Here is a 14,519-nt window from a genome sequence, read left to right as displayed (position 1 = left end):
GCGCTCCCAAAATCTACGGCATTGCTGTCTCCTGAACTGACAAAGAGACCAACGCTGCAAACCAGCCTGGGGATGGCAAACCTGGATACAAAAACGAAGAAACAGACCCTGGAGTGGAGGAAGAGTCACATCTGCATCACGCCTTCCGTGCAGCTGTGATGAAATTCCTGCAGGAAACCTGCAATGGGAATCAAGAACCAGATGCAATCGAGCACCGAAACTCAATTAAACACTGATCTACAGCAAAAATTGCTACATAAGTGACATTTATTAATGTTCTGCTGTATTTACAGTTTTAACATAGTAAAACTCCGAAGTGAATTACCACTTGGCAGAAAGCACAAAAGTGGACATTAAATCTACATTTATAATGCATCAGAATCTCTGCTAACACAAATTATAAACGCAAGTTACAGGTACGTTAGGAGTCGTCTCAAAAGTCCAAAGCCAAAGGAAAAGAAGGCCTTTATTATGCAAGATATTTTTTATACAAAGTTGCAGTGTGACCTTTCATCTTTACACTACCAACGTGTACTGTGAAAATCCCTAGTTAGTCCAAAAAGTAGGCAGTACGAAAGTATACTACAACACTGAGATACCAGAGGCTATTAAAAAATTAATACTTGTGCCACCTTCACAATAAGACTCTCCCACTTCATTCCACCTCCCGGCTCCATGCTGCAGAGCCCAGCTTTCCCTCTCACGCAGGCAGCAGCGCAGGTGGCGATGGCAGCAGAAAGGTGTGTAACCATAGCAATGCCATCACTTCAGCTTGGAGATCATCCCTTCAGGGCAGTCAGCATTACCCACACTGCACACCACGGGCCAGAGTCCCAACCTGCTGCCAGGATGCAGAACGAAACAAAGCAAGCCTGTCCCCTGCTGGCTACGGGGCACAGCTCATGCTACCCAAACGACTACAGATACTAGATAAGGCTTCATTAGCACGTCACAGACTCGACTGCAATAGCTTTTGCAAACATTAGCCACTAACGATTTAATGATTACAGAATTCCGCATTAATTATTAAAATTTTACATCTAGAAACAAATAGAAAGAAATGCTTCTCCTTTTTTTTTTTTTCAACAGTACTTTATTTATTTCTTTTAAAGCAGGTGATTATTTTTTCTTCTGTCTCAGAGTCTTGATTCACTTCCTGCAGGTGTCCTGTCACTTCTTGAGGGAGAATTCACTCACACAGGAAGACATTTGCCAGAAAACATCTGTTGGAGAAGGATATCAAATATTGAACCTACAGTGAGATTGCTATTTGGGACAGCAGAAGGATGTAGCTCACAAAGAGCGCAGGATATCGAGGGGCTGATGAAGGAGCTCAGCACACAATGACAGGACTAAAACACAAGTGATCGCTCAGCTCTGCCTTCTCCTCAAGCCCTGCAGCAGGAAGCTGATCTGAGAAGCAGACAGTGAACATGCAAGTCTTCTGTGGTTTCCTCTCCTCAGAAGTTTGGATTAAAGATCCCCAGTGAAAGCATTTTAGCAGGCCATTTCCTCAGTATCTCCAAAGGAGTGCTTTCTGAAAGCTCTCAGGTGCCCAAAAATAAATGGATAAACAACAATTTAAAACAAAGACACCAGACCTCCATCCTTACATTCAGGGAGTTAAGAAAGGTCTCCAAAATTATTATTTCAAATTCCAAACCATAGAATGACAGAATCAAATACAAGAAAGGCCTCTGGAACAAGAAGGTTCCACGTGGTCCCTATGATAAAAAGTTTCAAGTTGAAGTACAATGAAATTCAGTGAGAACAAGCGACAGGTGAACAGCTGATGCTTAAATACTGGCACTGTGTGAGCACACAACCCAGGGAAGTGATCCTCGTGGTGACTCAGCAGGAATTCCAGAGGATGTTACAAACCCTGGACGTCAACAGAAAAGCCCACTGTAAGCCAGTAACTTTGTTAAACAGAACAGGAACACAAACAAATGGGTGAAGAGCTATTTTTACACACCGTCCTCAGCAGGCAAAGCTGTGAAAGGCTGCACAGCGCTTGTTCCACCTAACGTGCTCCTGCTGCAGAACAGAAACTAAGCAGAGTCGTAAGCAATCTGCAGCTCCTAACAAAGGGAAAGGGCATCTGAAAAATTAAGCCTTGGTTTCAAATTCTGAACAATTTAATGAGCCCAATTTAAAGCTGGGCTTTGTTTGCTCTCCTCATACCACTGTCCCAGCTGCAACCGCTTCAACCCCGTCTTGGGGAAATAGAGTGTGATTACAGAACTTCTGAAGGGAGCATCGTGTTGCACCCACCATCTGGGAAGCAAACTATTCCGGGATTTCCTTCCCCTCAGGGAGGGACAGTTAATGCAAGGCCATTATCTGCTATAAGCAGGAAATTGTGCTATAAGGGTTTGACTACTTAAGCCTTCCTTTAAAGTCCCATTAGGAAGGGAGCAATGTTCAAGTTCAGCCTTAAAGAAAAGACTTTCAGGCATTCGGGCTTTTGGAAAACACTCAGGTAGGGCAGCGTGCTCAAGTACACAGGAGTGGTTTTCAAAGAGAAACGGTGCACAAGAATTGAATTTCTTCATGAACTTGGCAGGAAATTCAAAGTACACACAAAATTCAGACAAGTTGTTCTTTTTGGTACACAAGCCAGACTGGCACAGCTTTCTAACCACATTCTGTGACCTTTGCTCATGCTTAGAACATAGCACGTGTTTCAGGCTCGTCACTCACTCAGGAAGACACGCCTGGCACAGCACAAGGCCAAGATTCTGTTTGCACAAATCTGATCTAATGAACTCAAAATTCTTCAAAGGAAAAACCCAGCACAAAACGTCAGATATTCCTCTGCTCCCACCAAGACAGTCTGGATGCTGTCCCTCTGCAGAAACAGGAGCTGTGTGTGGGACACCAAGAAATAACTGTTCCCTGCTGCCTTGCATTCTAAGAATTCTGATGCAAAGGAAAGTCACTAAATTAAGTTTAAAATGAAACAGGAAAAAAAAAAAAAATCACGAAAGCAGGAAGTTTACCTTTAGTAAATAAAGAGAACTCTGGTTCTGGGGAGAGTGGAAAAAGTATCAGGCATCTTCCTAACCTTTGCATAATTAATAAATCCTCTGAGAAACAGCAGAAATCCTAGATGGAAGAAACACAATTGTGTAGTTAATAAAGATTTTGCTTCTGCAATTAGAGAAGAAGCAAATCAACTCACTGTTAATAATACAGAACCACCTGAGTTGCTGGGATGCACAACAGCTGTCTGATACAAGAACTTCTCTTGTACCACTGGCGCCTCCTCTTTCAATATTGTGCAACCTCAAAACCAAACTTTCCTCAGCCCATCACAAAACCTTTCATCCAAAATTAGATCTAGTCTTTGGATTAGATCTAGTCACCTCCAATGGAGGGAAAAAAAATAATGAAAGAAAGATCACAACTCACTCAACAGCAGGCACAACATCACTTACTATAAATTGAAATATATTTTTCTCTTCTTTTTTCCTTCCAGTTGATAAATGAGACACCACCCCCCAGAGTTACAACAAAAAGACAGTGCTTATGTGGGCCTCTAGCACCTAGAATGCATGCAGGAAGAGCACCCTGAGGGTTACATTTTGGTCTCACATCTGCACATACATATTTTAGTAGCCAGTACTGCTATGCTTCCAAAGGGCCTTAGTGCACCTTACAGAGTTCTAAGTATGCACTCCTTCCCCCAGAACAAAACACTTACCTAGTACAAGGAACACCCACCAAAGCCAATACTGACCATCAAAGTAACCAGGAAAATAGGTGGAGAACTGGGGAAAGACAAACAATAATCACACAAGTTAGAGCACACGGCAGTGTCTGCACCTAAATCTATTTTCAAGCTGCCTGCATATGCAGTCCCTAGCAAGGAAAAGAACATGAAGAACAGCTTCTTGCCACCTGTGCCACAAGCGCGTCACACCAGAGGGCACCAGCGAGCCGCTGCAGCCCTGTGACAGCGCCACTGCGCTTCCTCCGGCAGGAAAACAAACCTGCAGAGCCCTGTCCCTCTTCCCATCGGTTGTGACCACAGCGACCTCACACTTCAGAGAAATTACATTCCCAAAGTAGCACCTAAAGAGCATCACAGAGTGAGATGCACCACTAAGCTGAGTGCAGGGCTGGCTTTATCTGGATGCTGTTCCATGAAGGTCGGATCGCTGCCATGCCCAGCACACAAACACTCCTGATGCGGCAGATATCCTCGGGGGTGCAGTTTGCCACCTCCTTTATTATGGTAATAATCCCACCATATGAACTCATAAACCAGACAGAATGGCAGTAAAGCTCTGCTGTCCTCAGTGAACAAGAAGCTGAAAATCCATTTCAGTGTAAAAAAAAAATAACAGAAATAACAGAAATAACATTTACATTTAAGTGACACAAAAATGAGTCGGGAAAAAACAAGCAGTACCAGTACTGTGTTTCTGCACAGCTTACCCTGACAATAAGGATCCATTTGATGAGAGACAGCCCAAATCCAGAGATGGCTCCATACCGCCCTGCAGCTGAAGTAGTCAGACAGAAAGACAGGAAAAATCCAATCCAGTTGAAGAGGAATGCCACTAAGAAAGGAAGAGAAAAGCAGCAGATCAAGTTCTCTTTATATTCCAAGAAGGAGGGGGGAAAAAAAAAAAAAAACACCTTAAAATTGGCACAAATTTTTTTTTTTTTTTTGGTGCCTCATAAACCTAAGTGTGAAAACAACACCAGCTATTTTGGGCTGCTGACTTACAAAAATAAGTTGCACCATATACTTACTGAAGAAAGTTAGCATGAAAATGCCATCATTTCCTATCCTCAGCTGGTCACTGTCATCAAAGTCATCCCGTGTCACAAAGTCCTCCTCCTGCAAATCAAAGGGAAAGGCAACACAAACGCATTCAAGTCAGCCCGATCCGTACAGCAAACTCACATCTGCACCTGCTTCTGCAAGACAGGGTCAGCAAAGCACACAGTCCTCAGAGCAGCGTGCAACAGAGGGACACAAAGTGCTCAGTTCACACTCAAAGAAACTCCTTTTGGGGAAAATATTCCTAAATCTCAGAAGACTGCAAGTGCAAGCAGAGAAAAACCCCAAGGCATGCTATATTAAATCCTTAGCAGTGTTTTCTATTTCTTTATCTTAATACAGGCATGTTCTTGTCCTCACTAAAAGAATTCCCCCACTCATCAGAAAAATACACTTCTCATCTCAATGAGTAATTTGGCTTTCATAAAGAACTGTAAGGAACTGTGGGCTTTTAATGCTATTGGGGTGGGGGACCACGATGAACAAAAGGTAGTGTTGACAAAGGAAATTTGAAAAATGAAAAACATGTAGCCTGATAGGGGGAATGGTTTTCTCACCCTTGCATCAGCTAGACTGCCCTGTGGTAAAGTCAGCTCAGTAAGCAGCAGGAGCACTGAGAGTATATACATGAGATGGCTGGATAATTAATCCTGAATTCCTTTAAAACCACCTCTGTCAGCTTGCCAAACTAACCTGGACAGCATTACTTCATAGCTGCCCAGAGGAGAATTTAAAACCTCACACCTCAGAACTCTTGGGAGTGCGTAATACCACTGCCCTAAAAGGCTGAGGAACAAGAGGCAGGACACTTGATAAGCAGGACTTAAAGAGAAATCCTACACAGATGTGAAGGATCCAGGCAGCCAAGTGTACTCACTCTTCCAGGAACCAAGGGAATTGTGGCTTCAGCCTTGGTTCTCTCTGCCTCATCGTAACTAGGCAGCGTTGTGGCCACGTTGTAAGATGGAGGCTTCGGAAATCCTGACTCATCCTTGTAGTCAAAATAAGCTGCAAAGCAAAAGTTATACAACAGGTAACCTGTCTGCTCCCTAACTCCATGCTGGGAACAAAAAGCATTTCAGAAGCCCTCAGAAGACCTCAGGATCCCGACTGTTAAGCTCTCATCCCCTCCCCACCCTTTTAGCCTCTTTCCATCCCAGAATACAAAGTGAAAAGCACAGGAACATCTTATCTCATACAAAGTAATACGCAAAGCACTACTTCAACAAGCCCAGCTCTACTTATTTTTAAAGCAATGACACATGCATCTGTCCTTCAATAAAACAGAAGCAGTTTTATTTATGAATCCCAAACAGTCTGAGTGAGTCAAAAGAAGAATCGCTCTGAGCCTCAGATTGCTGGCAAGCAATGTTTCCAGAGAAAGACTCCTAACAATTTTTTTGACGCAGGGAATGGACCGGGACAAAAATCACAGCACATTTCTGAGCCCCAATCTCTTAGGCACACCAAGGAATCTGAACTAATCGGGGCATCTTCACAATGAGTGTGCTGAGGCAAGATATCCAACCGTCAGCTTTAGAAACAGCCCTCCAACTTCTAGCCAAAGCTGGCTGGCTACTGGAAATACTGACTCGCATCTGATTCACAAATCTTCTGTAAAGTCAACTACAGAAGTTCTGGAGGGGAAAAATGAAAAGATTTACCTAAGTTAAAGCACACTGATACAGAACCAGCACAAAGAAAATCTCTTTTGCTCAAAGCTATTAGTGAGCTGTATGACAGTACCATGATTCAGAAGCATAACCTTACGACCAAGTTCTTGGTTACTGAAAACTGCAGAAATCATGAATTCTTTAATCCCTTTTAAGTAACAAATCCTTTTTGGAAGGAGTGCAGTAGCCAAATAACAAGAGGGAACCACAAAGCCTCGCAGCACTTTGATCTTAACTGCCTTCAATCAACTCAGAACGCTGTGCAGTGTAACTGAACAGCACTTTACAGGATGACATCAGATGAACGCAGCCAAAATGCATATTCTAAACCACAAGTAACAATAGTGCCTCTGCATCAATTCTGATCCTTCGTCGCCTTGGTAAGGATAATGCAATGCCATCTGTCAATGCGGAGAACAATTAAGGAGGTAAGAAAGAACAGAGCAAACCCAACTCCTTCCTCTCCGCTGCACTTACCTGTATTCTCTGCAGAAATGCTGCTGTAGGGCGGAGGGGCATCGCTGACCACTGGTGCAGCCTCACCTGGCTCCTCTTCGTTCTGCAGCTGAACAGACCACACAAGAGAGGTTAAACGGGTGCCCCACGGTCTGTGGAACCGCCCCCCGAGTTTTAAGTGCACGCGGCAGCCTCTTCTGGAACAACACAGCTCTGTGGCATCGTGGAGCATTCCAGCAGTTCCTCGCTTTGCTCCAAAGAGCTCCCAGTTGATCTAAAAGCACATTAAAATGATTTCATGTCCTCACACACCTGGACTTCAACCTAGCACAGCACACACCTATCAGTACCTCTCCATTTCCCCGGCACTTCCCAAGGATCCTCAGCTCACACCGTTTAAGAGCTGCGACTGCATCTGCTTTAGCTGCGGAAATAACAGGAGACAAAAGATTGCACTGCTGCCCCTGGTTTGTAGCAGATACAAGGTGCATGTAAATATGACTCTTGCAATTTTTCCTCACCCCTTCACAATGTATGACTTCAGAGAAGACTGTGTGCTTTGTGCACCGTGCTTCCCACATTCCCACAGCTTGGTATAAATACCCCTGCAGCTTATCAGCAGTGCAGCATCCTCTGCAGGACCCAGGTATGCCAACTCCAGCTTTGATCAGAGAAGCTGACGAGGGCAAACCAGATGGGCTGGAAACAGAACACACCAGAACAGAGTTTACAAATCAGCTGCTACCTGATTTATTTTCCTTGTTCCACTTCTCATCAACAAAGAAATTAACTCTTTACACAGAAAGACAATTCATTTCAGAAAAGCACGTTGGGACTGAGCCCTCACAGGGAGATGCCATCACTGCTACTCCAGTGCTAAGCAACAGCAGCTCCTCCCATAACATCTTCAGCCACTCCTCCTGCACACTGGCACTAATGTTCTTGAAGCCATTTGCTCTCTTCTCTTTGGAGAGACACTTCTGGCATCTTCTGAAGTTGGCACTCAAGTCCTTGCCAAGCATTTACTGCTCAGGGAGCTGGCAGTTCTGTTTTGCTTGTACAGCCTACCAGGAAAACAAAAAAACGGCCCACATGCGTACAAGGAGGTCTCACTTACACCTAACTGCACTGCACCTTCTTTTTCCTTTCAATAGCTCAGATCAAAGGCTCAGACTGCATCCACGTCCTCAGTGAAAGTCAAAGCCCAAACCTCTTCAGTTAGATGCAATCCATTGGACACCTGCTTCCCAACAGCTGCATGAACTGCATGACACCCATCCCAGTGAGCAGGAGAGCATCCATTGCTGGGCCTTCCCAGCCACCAACTGACAGCTGCAGCACCCCCTGCATGAGCCAGGTATGCCAACTCCAGCTTTGATCAGAGAAGCTGACGAAGGCAAACCAGATGGGCCAGCTGCACACTCGTGTGCACATGGAACAATTAACCAAGGGTCCAAGGGCTGCTGCCACCTCCCCACTGACTGCTGCGTCATGCGGGAGAAGGCGAGCTGGCCTTACTGCTAGCTGCAAACCACCACAGGTCAAATAATGACATCAAACACGCAGTTACTTCTACTTCGTAACATTGAGCTAGAGGCTCTCTAAGGTAAGCAGTTATAGGAAACAGATTTGCCTTTTAATGGACAAGGTACACAAATGCCTTCCAGCCTTTTTAATGATTCCAGGCATCTAAAATTCAACTAAGTGCTTATTAGCAAAACAGTGAGGGTTCATGTGACAGGAAGAATGAATCACCAGGTCTCACGTGGCACAACACGGCCCTGCTGCTCTCGCCTTGCATTTTCCACCCAGGCCGAGGCGGGCACCCAGCACCCAGCACCGTGCTGTGGGGGGGCTGCAGGCAACCTCCCTCTGCACCGCTGCTGGGAGCCTTCAGATCCCAGAGAATGTGACTGAGGCCAGGTTTGAACACAGCCTGTTTTGCTGAGGCTGCCAGGTGTTCTTTCTTTGCTCCTCAGATGGAGCTCAGCTTTTAAAATGTGAGTCTCCCATTTGCTGCATTGAAAGTAGGCCGTATTTACACAGTGTGTGCACTTATTACAACAAGAGCTTGGCTGAGATTAGTTTTTCATCTGATTACCAAATGCCAGGAAGTTGTCCCTGAGTCTTACCCTGTTCCATCAGACATTTACTTCCCAACCAACAAAAGCCACCAGCAGTGCAGCTCTGAGCGGGGTGCAGCTGCTGCCCCACTTTGCCAGTGCAGAAACGTGCAGCACAGCAGCACTAAAGTTCTAAACTTAAAGGACATTTTTAAATGTTTCCATGCAAGTTTGTTTCCTCTTCCAAACTCTGTACTGCTCAGCACGCTGCCTGCTGGCATTGCTTTGCATCTTTATTAATGCTTGCATGCAGCCCATTCCCAGCTTTGTCTCAGCCACGCACAGTCAGCAATGCATCAGCTCAGCAGTGCTCACTGCAGTTCAGTTCTGATTCGTGTGCTGGCACACCAGGTAGTGCTGCACGAAATCCTACTGAGGATCCAAGTGAAGGCAACCCTGATCAGGTCTCATTTTGGTTGTTACTATGGTTTCTGTGGGATTTCAGAAAGGCAGCTAATTAGGTTAGTAACAACAAAAGAATCAATGTAGATATATATATATATATATGTTTTAAAGGTGGCAGGGTTGATTTTTCAGAATGATGGAATCACAACCTCTGCAAACCAACACGAGCAATGTTAAATGCTAACTAGATGATCGTTAAGGTCCCTTCCAACCTAAGACCAAAAAAAACCAAAAAACAACCACCCACGTCATTCCTGAAATAGGAAGTACTCCAGCAGGTCAACTTTCTAATCCCATTGCAACGCCCCTTACTTTTCTCCTTTTGTATCTTCAGCCTTTGGGACACAAATAAAAGCTGCTGCCCAGCCCAAAGAAGATACCTCCTTTTATTCAGCTACATTTCCCCTGACTCTGATTTGAAATCCTGACTTTCACCCAATCCAGTTTTAGATTCCTCTAACTTCATATCAGCTTATAATCAGCAGGAGTAACGATAAGCCATTAGACAAGCCAACCCACACGCACCAACCCTCGGCAGCCCTCTCCTAGAGGAGCAGGTAACTCTTTTCTCCCCAGAGCTCTGGCAGGTCACTGACCTGCATTACAGCGGCGCACAGAGCTGCTCGTTACACTTGCACCCAGAGGTGCACACCACAAGGACACAAGGCCCTTCCCTCACGCTGCTGTTCGGGCTGCAGAGCCATGCCTTGCACCACTGCATGCATCCAGCACTGCTCAGCACAGCTGCTGCCCTCCGAAATACCATCCACAGCCTCCAGGGAGCTGCTCCTCACTGACTCACCACAGAAACACCCCCAGTGCTGTGAAGCACTGCTCCCATTCCCCCACCTCTGCTCACCCAGAGCACTGTGCTGCTTTGCCCAAGCTACCAACAAGCACGTCAGGCAGAACACACCTCTGCTGAGACCGTCCTCTGTCTGCGTGCTCGATGGCTGAAGCCATCACAAGAAGCTGGTTTCCATCTTAGGGAGCCGGAGTTACCTTTCATGCACCTAACAAAGCACAAAGCCCTGCTGCAATTTTTAGGACCACGCTAACATCCTCCTGGACGCTAGCAGGTCACAGAAAGAATTCAGCCTAAGAGTCCAGCAAAATACTGATACTTAATATTTAAAACAGACTTCTGCCTGCAAGGCTGCATTCTGCTGCTGCAAAAGTTTTGCAGTGATACTGTTGGTATAGCACTCTCTTTCCCAAGTCCTTTAACCTTTAGAGAATGAATTTATTTTAATTCTACAGCTAAACAGAATCACCAAAATCTTCCAAACCCACCTGAGAGGTGTGCTTGCCTGCAGAAGGTGCTGTTTCAGAACAAAGCAGTATCTATCTACCAAGAGCCAGCTGGAACAAGTGCTGCGTTGCACAGAGGCAGCACAGCTTCACCCCAAATCCTGGCTCCCACCGGGTGCAGAGCAACACGAGCAGTGGTGTGAGAAAACTGTGACTCATTTCTGTAAGACTCTGCCGCTCTTATGGCCAAAGAACACCTCAGTTCTATTCATCTACGTGCACAAAAGGGAAAAGAAGAAAACAACCTGCCCTTTCTTTATTTCCTTACCCTTCTTACAATTGCAGGTATCTTCAGGCAGCACATCTTCTGCAAGCACCAAACAGCTCCCAAGGAAATGAACAGCCAGGATACCACTAATTCTATCTGCTAATGTTTCAAAAGATGGGATATTCTGCACACCCACCGCAACTGAAAAATCAAATACGAGCCTAATGTAAGCACTAGCTGGCAACTGATGTCTCCTTTCCTATTTCACTTCAGTCTTCCCAGGCAGAACACAAGCACTGCAGTCCTCCATGGATTCCAAACGTACTCTCCTATCTTAGGCAGCATATTTCTTCTGCAGTTCCACCAAAGGAAAGCCAAACAAACGGAGAAATCTTTCTTTACATTTCCCATAGACACCTCCCATAACAAAATGATTCATGATCCATGTAGGCCTCCAACAAGTGGAACTGGAAGAAATACCACTTAAAAAGGAGTATGTTAGTATTATTTAACACACCCACCATTTTCTAGGTGGGTTTACATTACTCATATACATCATATATATCTTCAAATGCCTCCAGTAAAAAGCAGTTAACACAGAGTGTAAATAAACCTATTAAAAGCCTAAGTATTTTTTCCAGAACAGAGACTACTTTCAGCTCTAAGCACAAAACACAGCTCTGCCACTGAACTCACAGTCCAGGGGATACACTGAAAAGGCTTTAAGCCACCTAAACCCAGCAACACCCTGCACAGCCTTCCCAAAAGCGAGTCCAAACTGCAACACCATCAGCCCCGGTCCTTCTGGGACACAGACTGCTGCGTGCTGCAGCCTGCCCTGCTCCCCAGCACCCCGTCCCACCTCTCTGCCCTGCACCGAGGGACAGAACCAGCTGCCTGCTGCTGCCCAGCTCCACACCCCCAGCACAGCAGGGCACACGTCCTTCCACGGGTTTTGCCTTAGCTTCGTCTGCGCTTCCTCAGCGCGCTCAGCCAGACCACCGCAGCACTCAGAAGTGTAATCGCAGGCTATTTTCTGTTAGATTACCTAATGCCTGAATAAAGCACGAGGGCTGAAGATTACAGAAAACTGGCTTCAGAAAATAAATCCCGTGCCGTAAGCATCTCTTTAACACAGCACGTACAGAGGAACAGACACAGGTGGTGGAACAGGCTGCGGGGGATGCACAGCCCGTGCGCCCACACAGGCCTGCAAGGAAGAACACGCCGGTTTTGAACTCAGATGCTCATTTATTTCTGTTGCCCTCTGTGCTCAGTATCCTTTTCTCTGTTTTTTGGGAATGCACACACTCAGGGGATCCCAGCTCTCATGCTCTGTTCCCACACATGCGGATCCACGCACAAAACCCTCATGGAGATGGATGTTAAGCTGCCATGCAGACAGGGCAGCACATTCAGCTGCAGGCGAGCTGCCCAATGATGGGTCAACCACCACCAATGCATCATCCCCTCCCAAAAATAAAAGTTCAAGATTGATAATTTTCAGTTCTCTTTCACTGCTTCATACTCCAGTAACTTAAAAGATTAAATGACCATATTGGTAATTTCCACACACTGCCTACACTTACAGGCCCTGCATTCAGCTGTATATTCATACAGCTATCAATTCTTTACAAATACTCCTCTGGCAGAAATTTTAGTTGGACATCTGCACATGCAGTGAGATTCAGTATCTAAAAACCACAACATGTTCACATTGGAGAGGTTCTCCCACCCCCTCTAAACATCAGCTCTACATCTCCAGTTTCACAGCACGCAGGGATTCTCTGGAGCAGGGCAAGCATGAGGAACCAATAACGTGCTTGACAACAGCACAAATACCAGAGTTCTGACAGAGGGCAAGGGGGGAAAAAAAGCAACTTTTAAACAGTCCAGCGAAGTAATTCCATCTGTATGTTTCTCATTCTGCAATCAATTACAGCTGTCTTTCCCTGGGACCTCGTCTTTAGCAGAACAAATCCTCTGGGGCGCAGGCTGCCTCTCTAATCTCTGCTGTACCACGCAGAGCTGTGCTCTACAGCAGTAACAGGGTCTGTTACATGTCTGCCCCACGTGTGAGTGAGATCTGGTGAAATGACAGCTTTCCACATTTCTCTTAAGGGAATCAGCAGGGTTCTTATCAGTCAGGTCTGGAGTGTCACCGAGAACAAGGCAGCATAAGCTGAACGATGCTCCTGTCACATATCTTCATGAACTCAAGACGACAGGACACAAAACCAGACCCCTCTGTAATTGACATTTACGAGGAGGATTCTCAGGGCTGACAGACAGGCAATTAGCAAAGAAACCCGGTTATTTGTAGCCAACATGGCTGAGAAGAGCAACAAAGAAAGAGATTTGTCTCCGTGAGTGAAGACATTTGTGTTCTACAGGAAAAAAACAGCAAGTTTTACTTAACTTTTACAAATCTAGCATGCCAAAACCAGTCACGTACAGCTGCAAGGCCGAGCCCAGCACTCTGTCCTAAGAGAAGCCGCACCGGTATTCTGAGGAGAGCACACAGCCACCAAACGGCACCAGCACACAGCCACAGCCCAGCGGCTTCTCCGAGGAGCACCAACAGCAGGCAGGTGCCCACATTTCTGGGGCATTTCTCCCCCTCACTGCGAGCTGGGAGGTCTCCGCTCCGCAGCCCGCAGCACAGGGCCGGGCTCACGCCGCCCGCTGCTTCCTGCGGCTGGGATGGGCTCCCGTCCTACGGGAGGCAGGGAAGGAAGAACGCACCGAGCGCATCCGGGAGCTCCGCAAGCACGCAATCCGGCCTAGGGGGATTTCAACGCGGGCCGAGAGCACCGCGCCGAGCACGAGAAACAAAATTAACGCTCACTCCAAGACGGTACAGAACGACCTCACCGCCGGGAAGCACCCGCGCGGAGCCGGCCGGCCGCAGCACGGCGGAAGGGCGGCATCCCGGCAAGGTCACCGCCGTGCCGCCAGCAGCGCGGGGAGGGGCGGCGCTCCGCCGCCAGCAGCCCGGCCGCGCCGTGCCGCGCCTCGCCCCGCAGCGGCCTCCGGAGCCCGGATCGGCGCCGAGGCCCCGCGCTCTCCTTACGGCCCCCCCGCAGCCTCCCGCGCGGCCCAAGGAGCCCCTGCGCCCCTCACCTGCTGGTAGCGGCCGCTGCCGGGCTCGGCGGCCGCCATGGCGCTGGGAGGGCGAGGGCTGAGCGGGTGGCGGGGGCTCGGCGCTGCCCGGCCGCCTCCCGACGGGCGCTGCTGAAGCGGAGGCCGCGCAGCCGGGGCCTCTTCGCTGCGGCTCCGCTCCCGCCCTCCCTCCGCCCGTCACGCTCGGTCGCGCCCTCCTCCCGCCCCGCCCCGCCCCGCCCCGCCGGCAGCCGGAGGCCTCGGGCCCGAGAGGAACCGGCGGCCCCGCTGGGCCTGGCGGTGCTGCGGTTGCTGTGCGGAGATTTCCACAGCTAGCGATCCGAAATTCACGGCGCCCCACGCTGGAGATGGGCGCCGCCTTCACGGCCCGCTGGGAGCAGGCTGTGCGAACTGCTGCCCTGGGGCTGGGCACAGAATCACGGAAC

At 47.7% G+C, this 14,519-nt stretch overlaps 1 protein-coding gene across 1 annotated transcript; it reads right to left on the bottom strand.

Annotated features, from left to right (window-relative positions):
* Positions 1 to 249: 249 nt before the first annotated feature.
* NDFIP1 (Nedd4 family interacting protein 1) lies at positions 250 to 14,235 on the bottom strand. Its single transcript, XM_052689578.1, has 8 exons — positions 14,095 to 14,235; positions 6,946 to 7,033; positions 5,673 to 5,803; positions 4,765 to 4,852; positions 4,444 to 4,568; positions 3,707 to 3,773; positions 3,003 to 3,108; positions 250 to 1,223 (listed from the first exon to the last, which is right to left on the bottom strand). The coding sequence occupies exons 1-7, from the start codon at positions 14,131 to 14,133 to the stop codon at positions 3,005 to 3,007; spliced, it is 642 nt and encodes a 213-aa protein (XP_052545538.1). The 5' UTR covers positions 14,134 to 14,235; the 3' UTR covers positions 250 to 1,223; positions 3,003 to 3,004.
* Positions 14,236 to 14,519: the final 284 nt, after the last annotated feature.

Source organism: Tympanuchus pallidicinctus, unplaced genomic scaffold (assembly GCF_026119805.1).
Source record: "Tympanuchus pallidicinctus isolate F22 unplaced genomic scaffold, pur_lepc_1.0 scaffold25, whole genome shotgun sequence".
In the NCBI taxonomy this organism is placed as follows: Eukaryota; Metazoa; Chordata; class Aves; order Galliformes; family Phasianidae; genus Tympanuchus; species Tympanuchus pallidicinctus.
This window is presented reverse-complemented; position numbering and strand designations above follow the sequence as displayed.

Bases quoted from the DNA above. Each gene is read 5' to 3' on its own strand.
- NDFIP1 (XM_052689578.1), bottom strand. From the start codon at position 14,133: ATGGCGGCCGCCGAGCCCGGCAGCGGCCGCTACCAGCAG. The intron at 5,804-6,945 runs GTAAGTGCAGCG...TTTGCTTTGCAG, and splicing joins CATTTCTGCAGAGAATACAG to CTTATTTTGACTACAAGGAT. The intron at 4,569-4,764 runs GTAAGTATATGG...TTCCTTTCTTAG, and splicing joins TTTCATGCTAACTTTCTTCA to TGGCATTCCTCTTCAACTGG.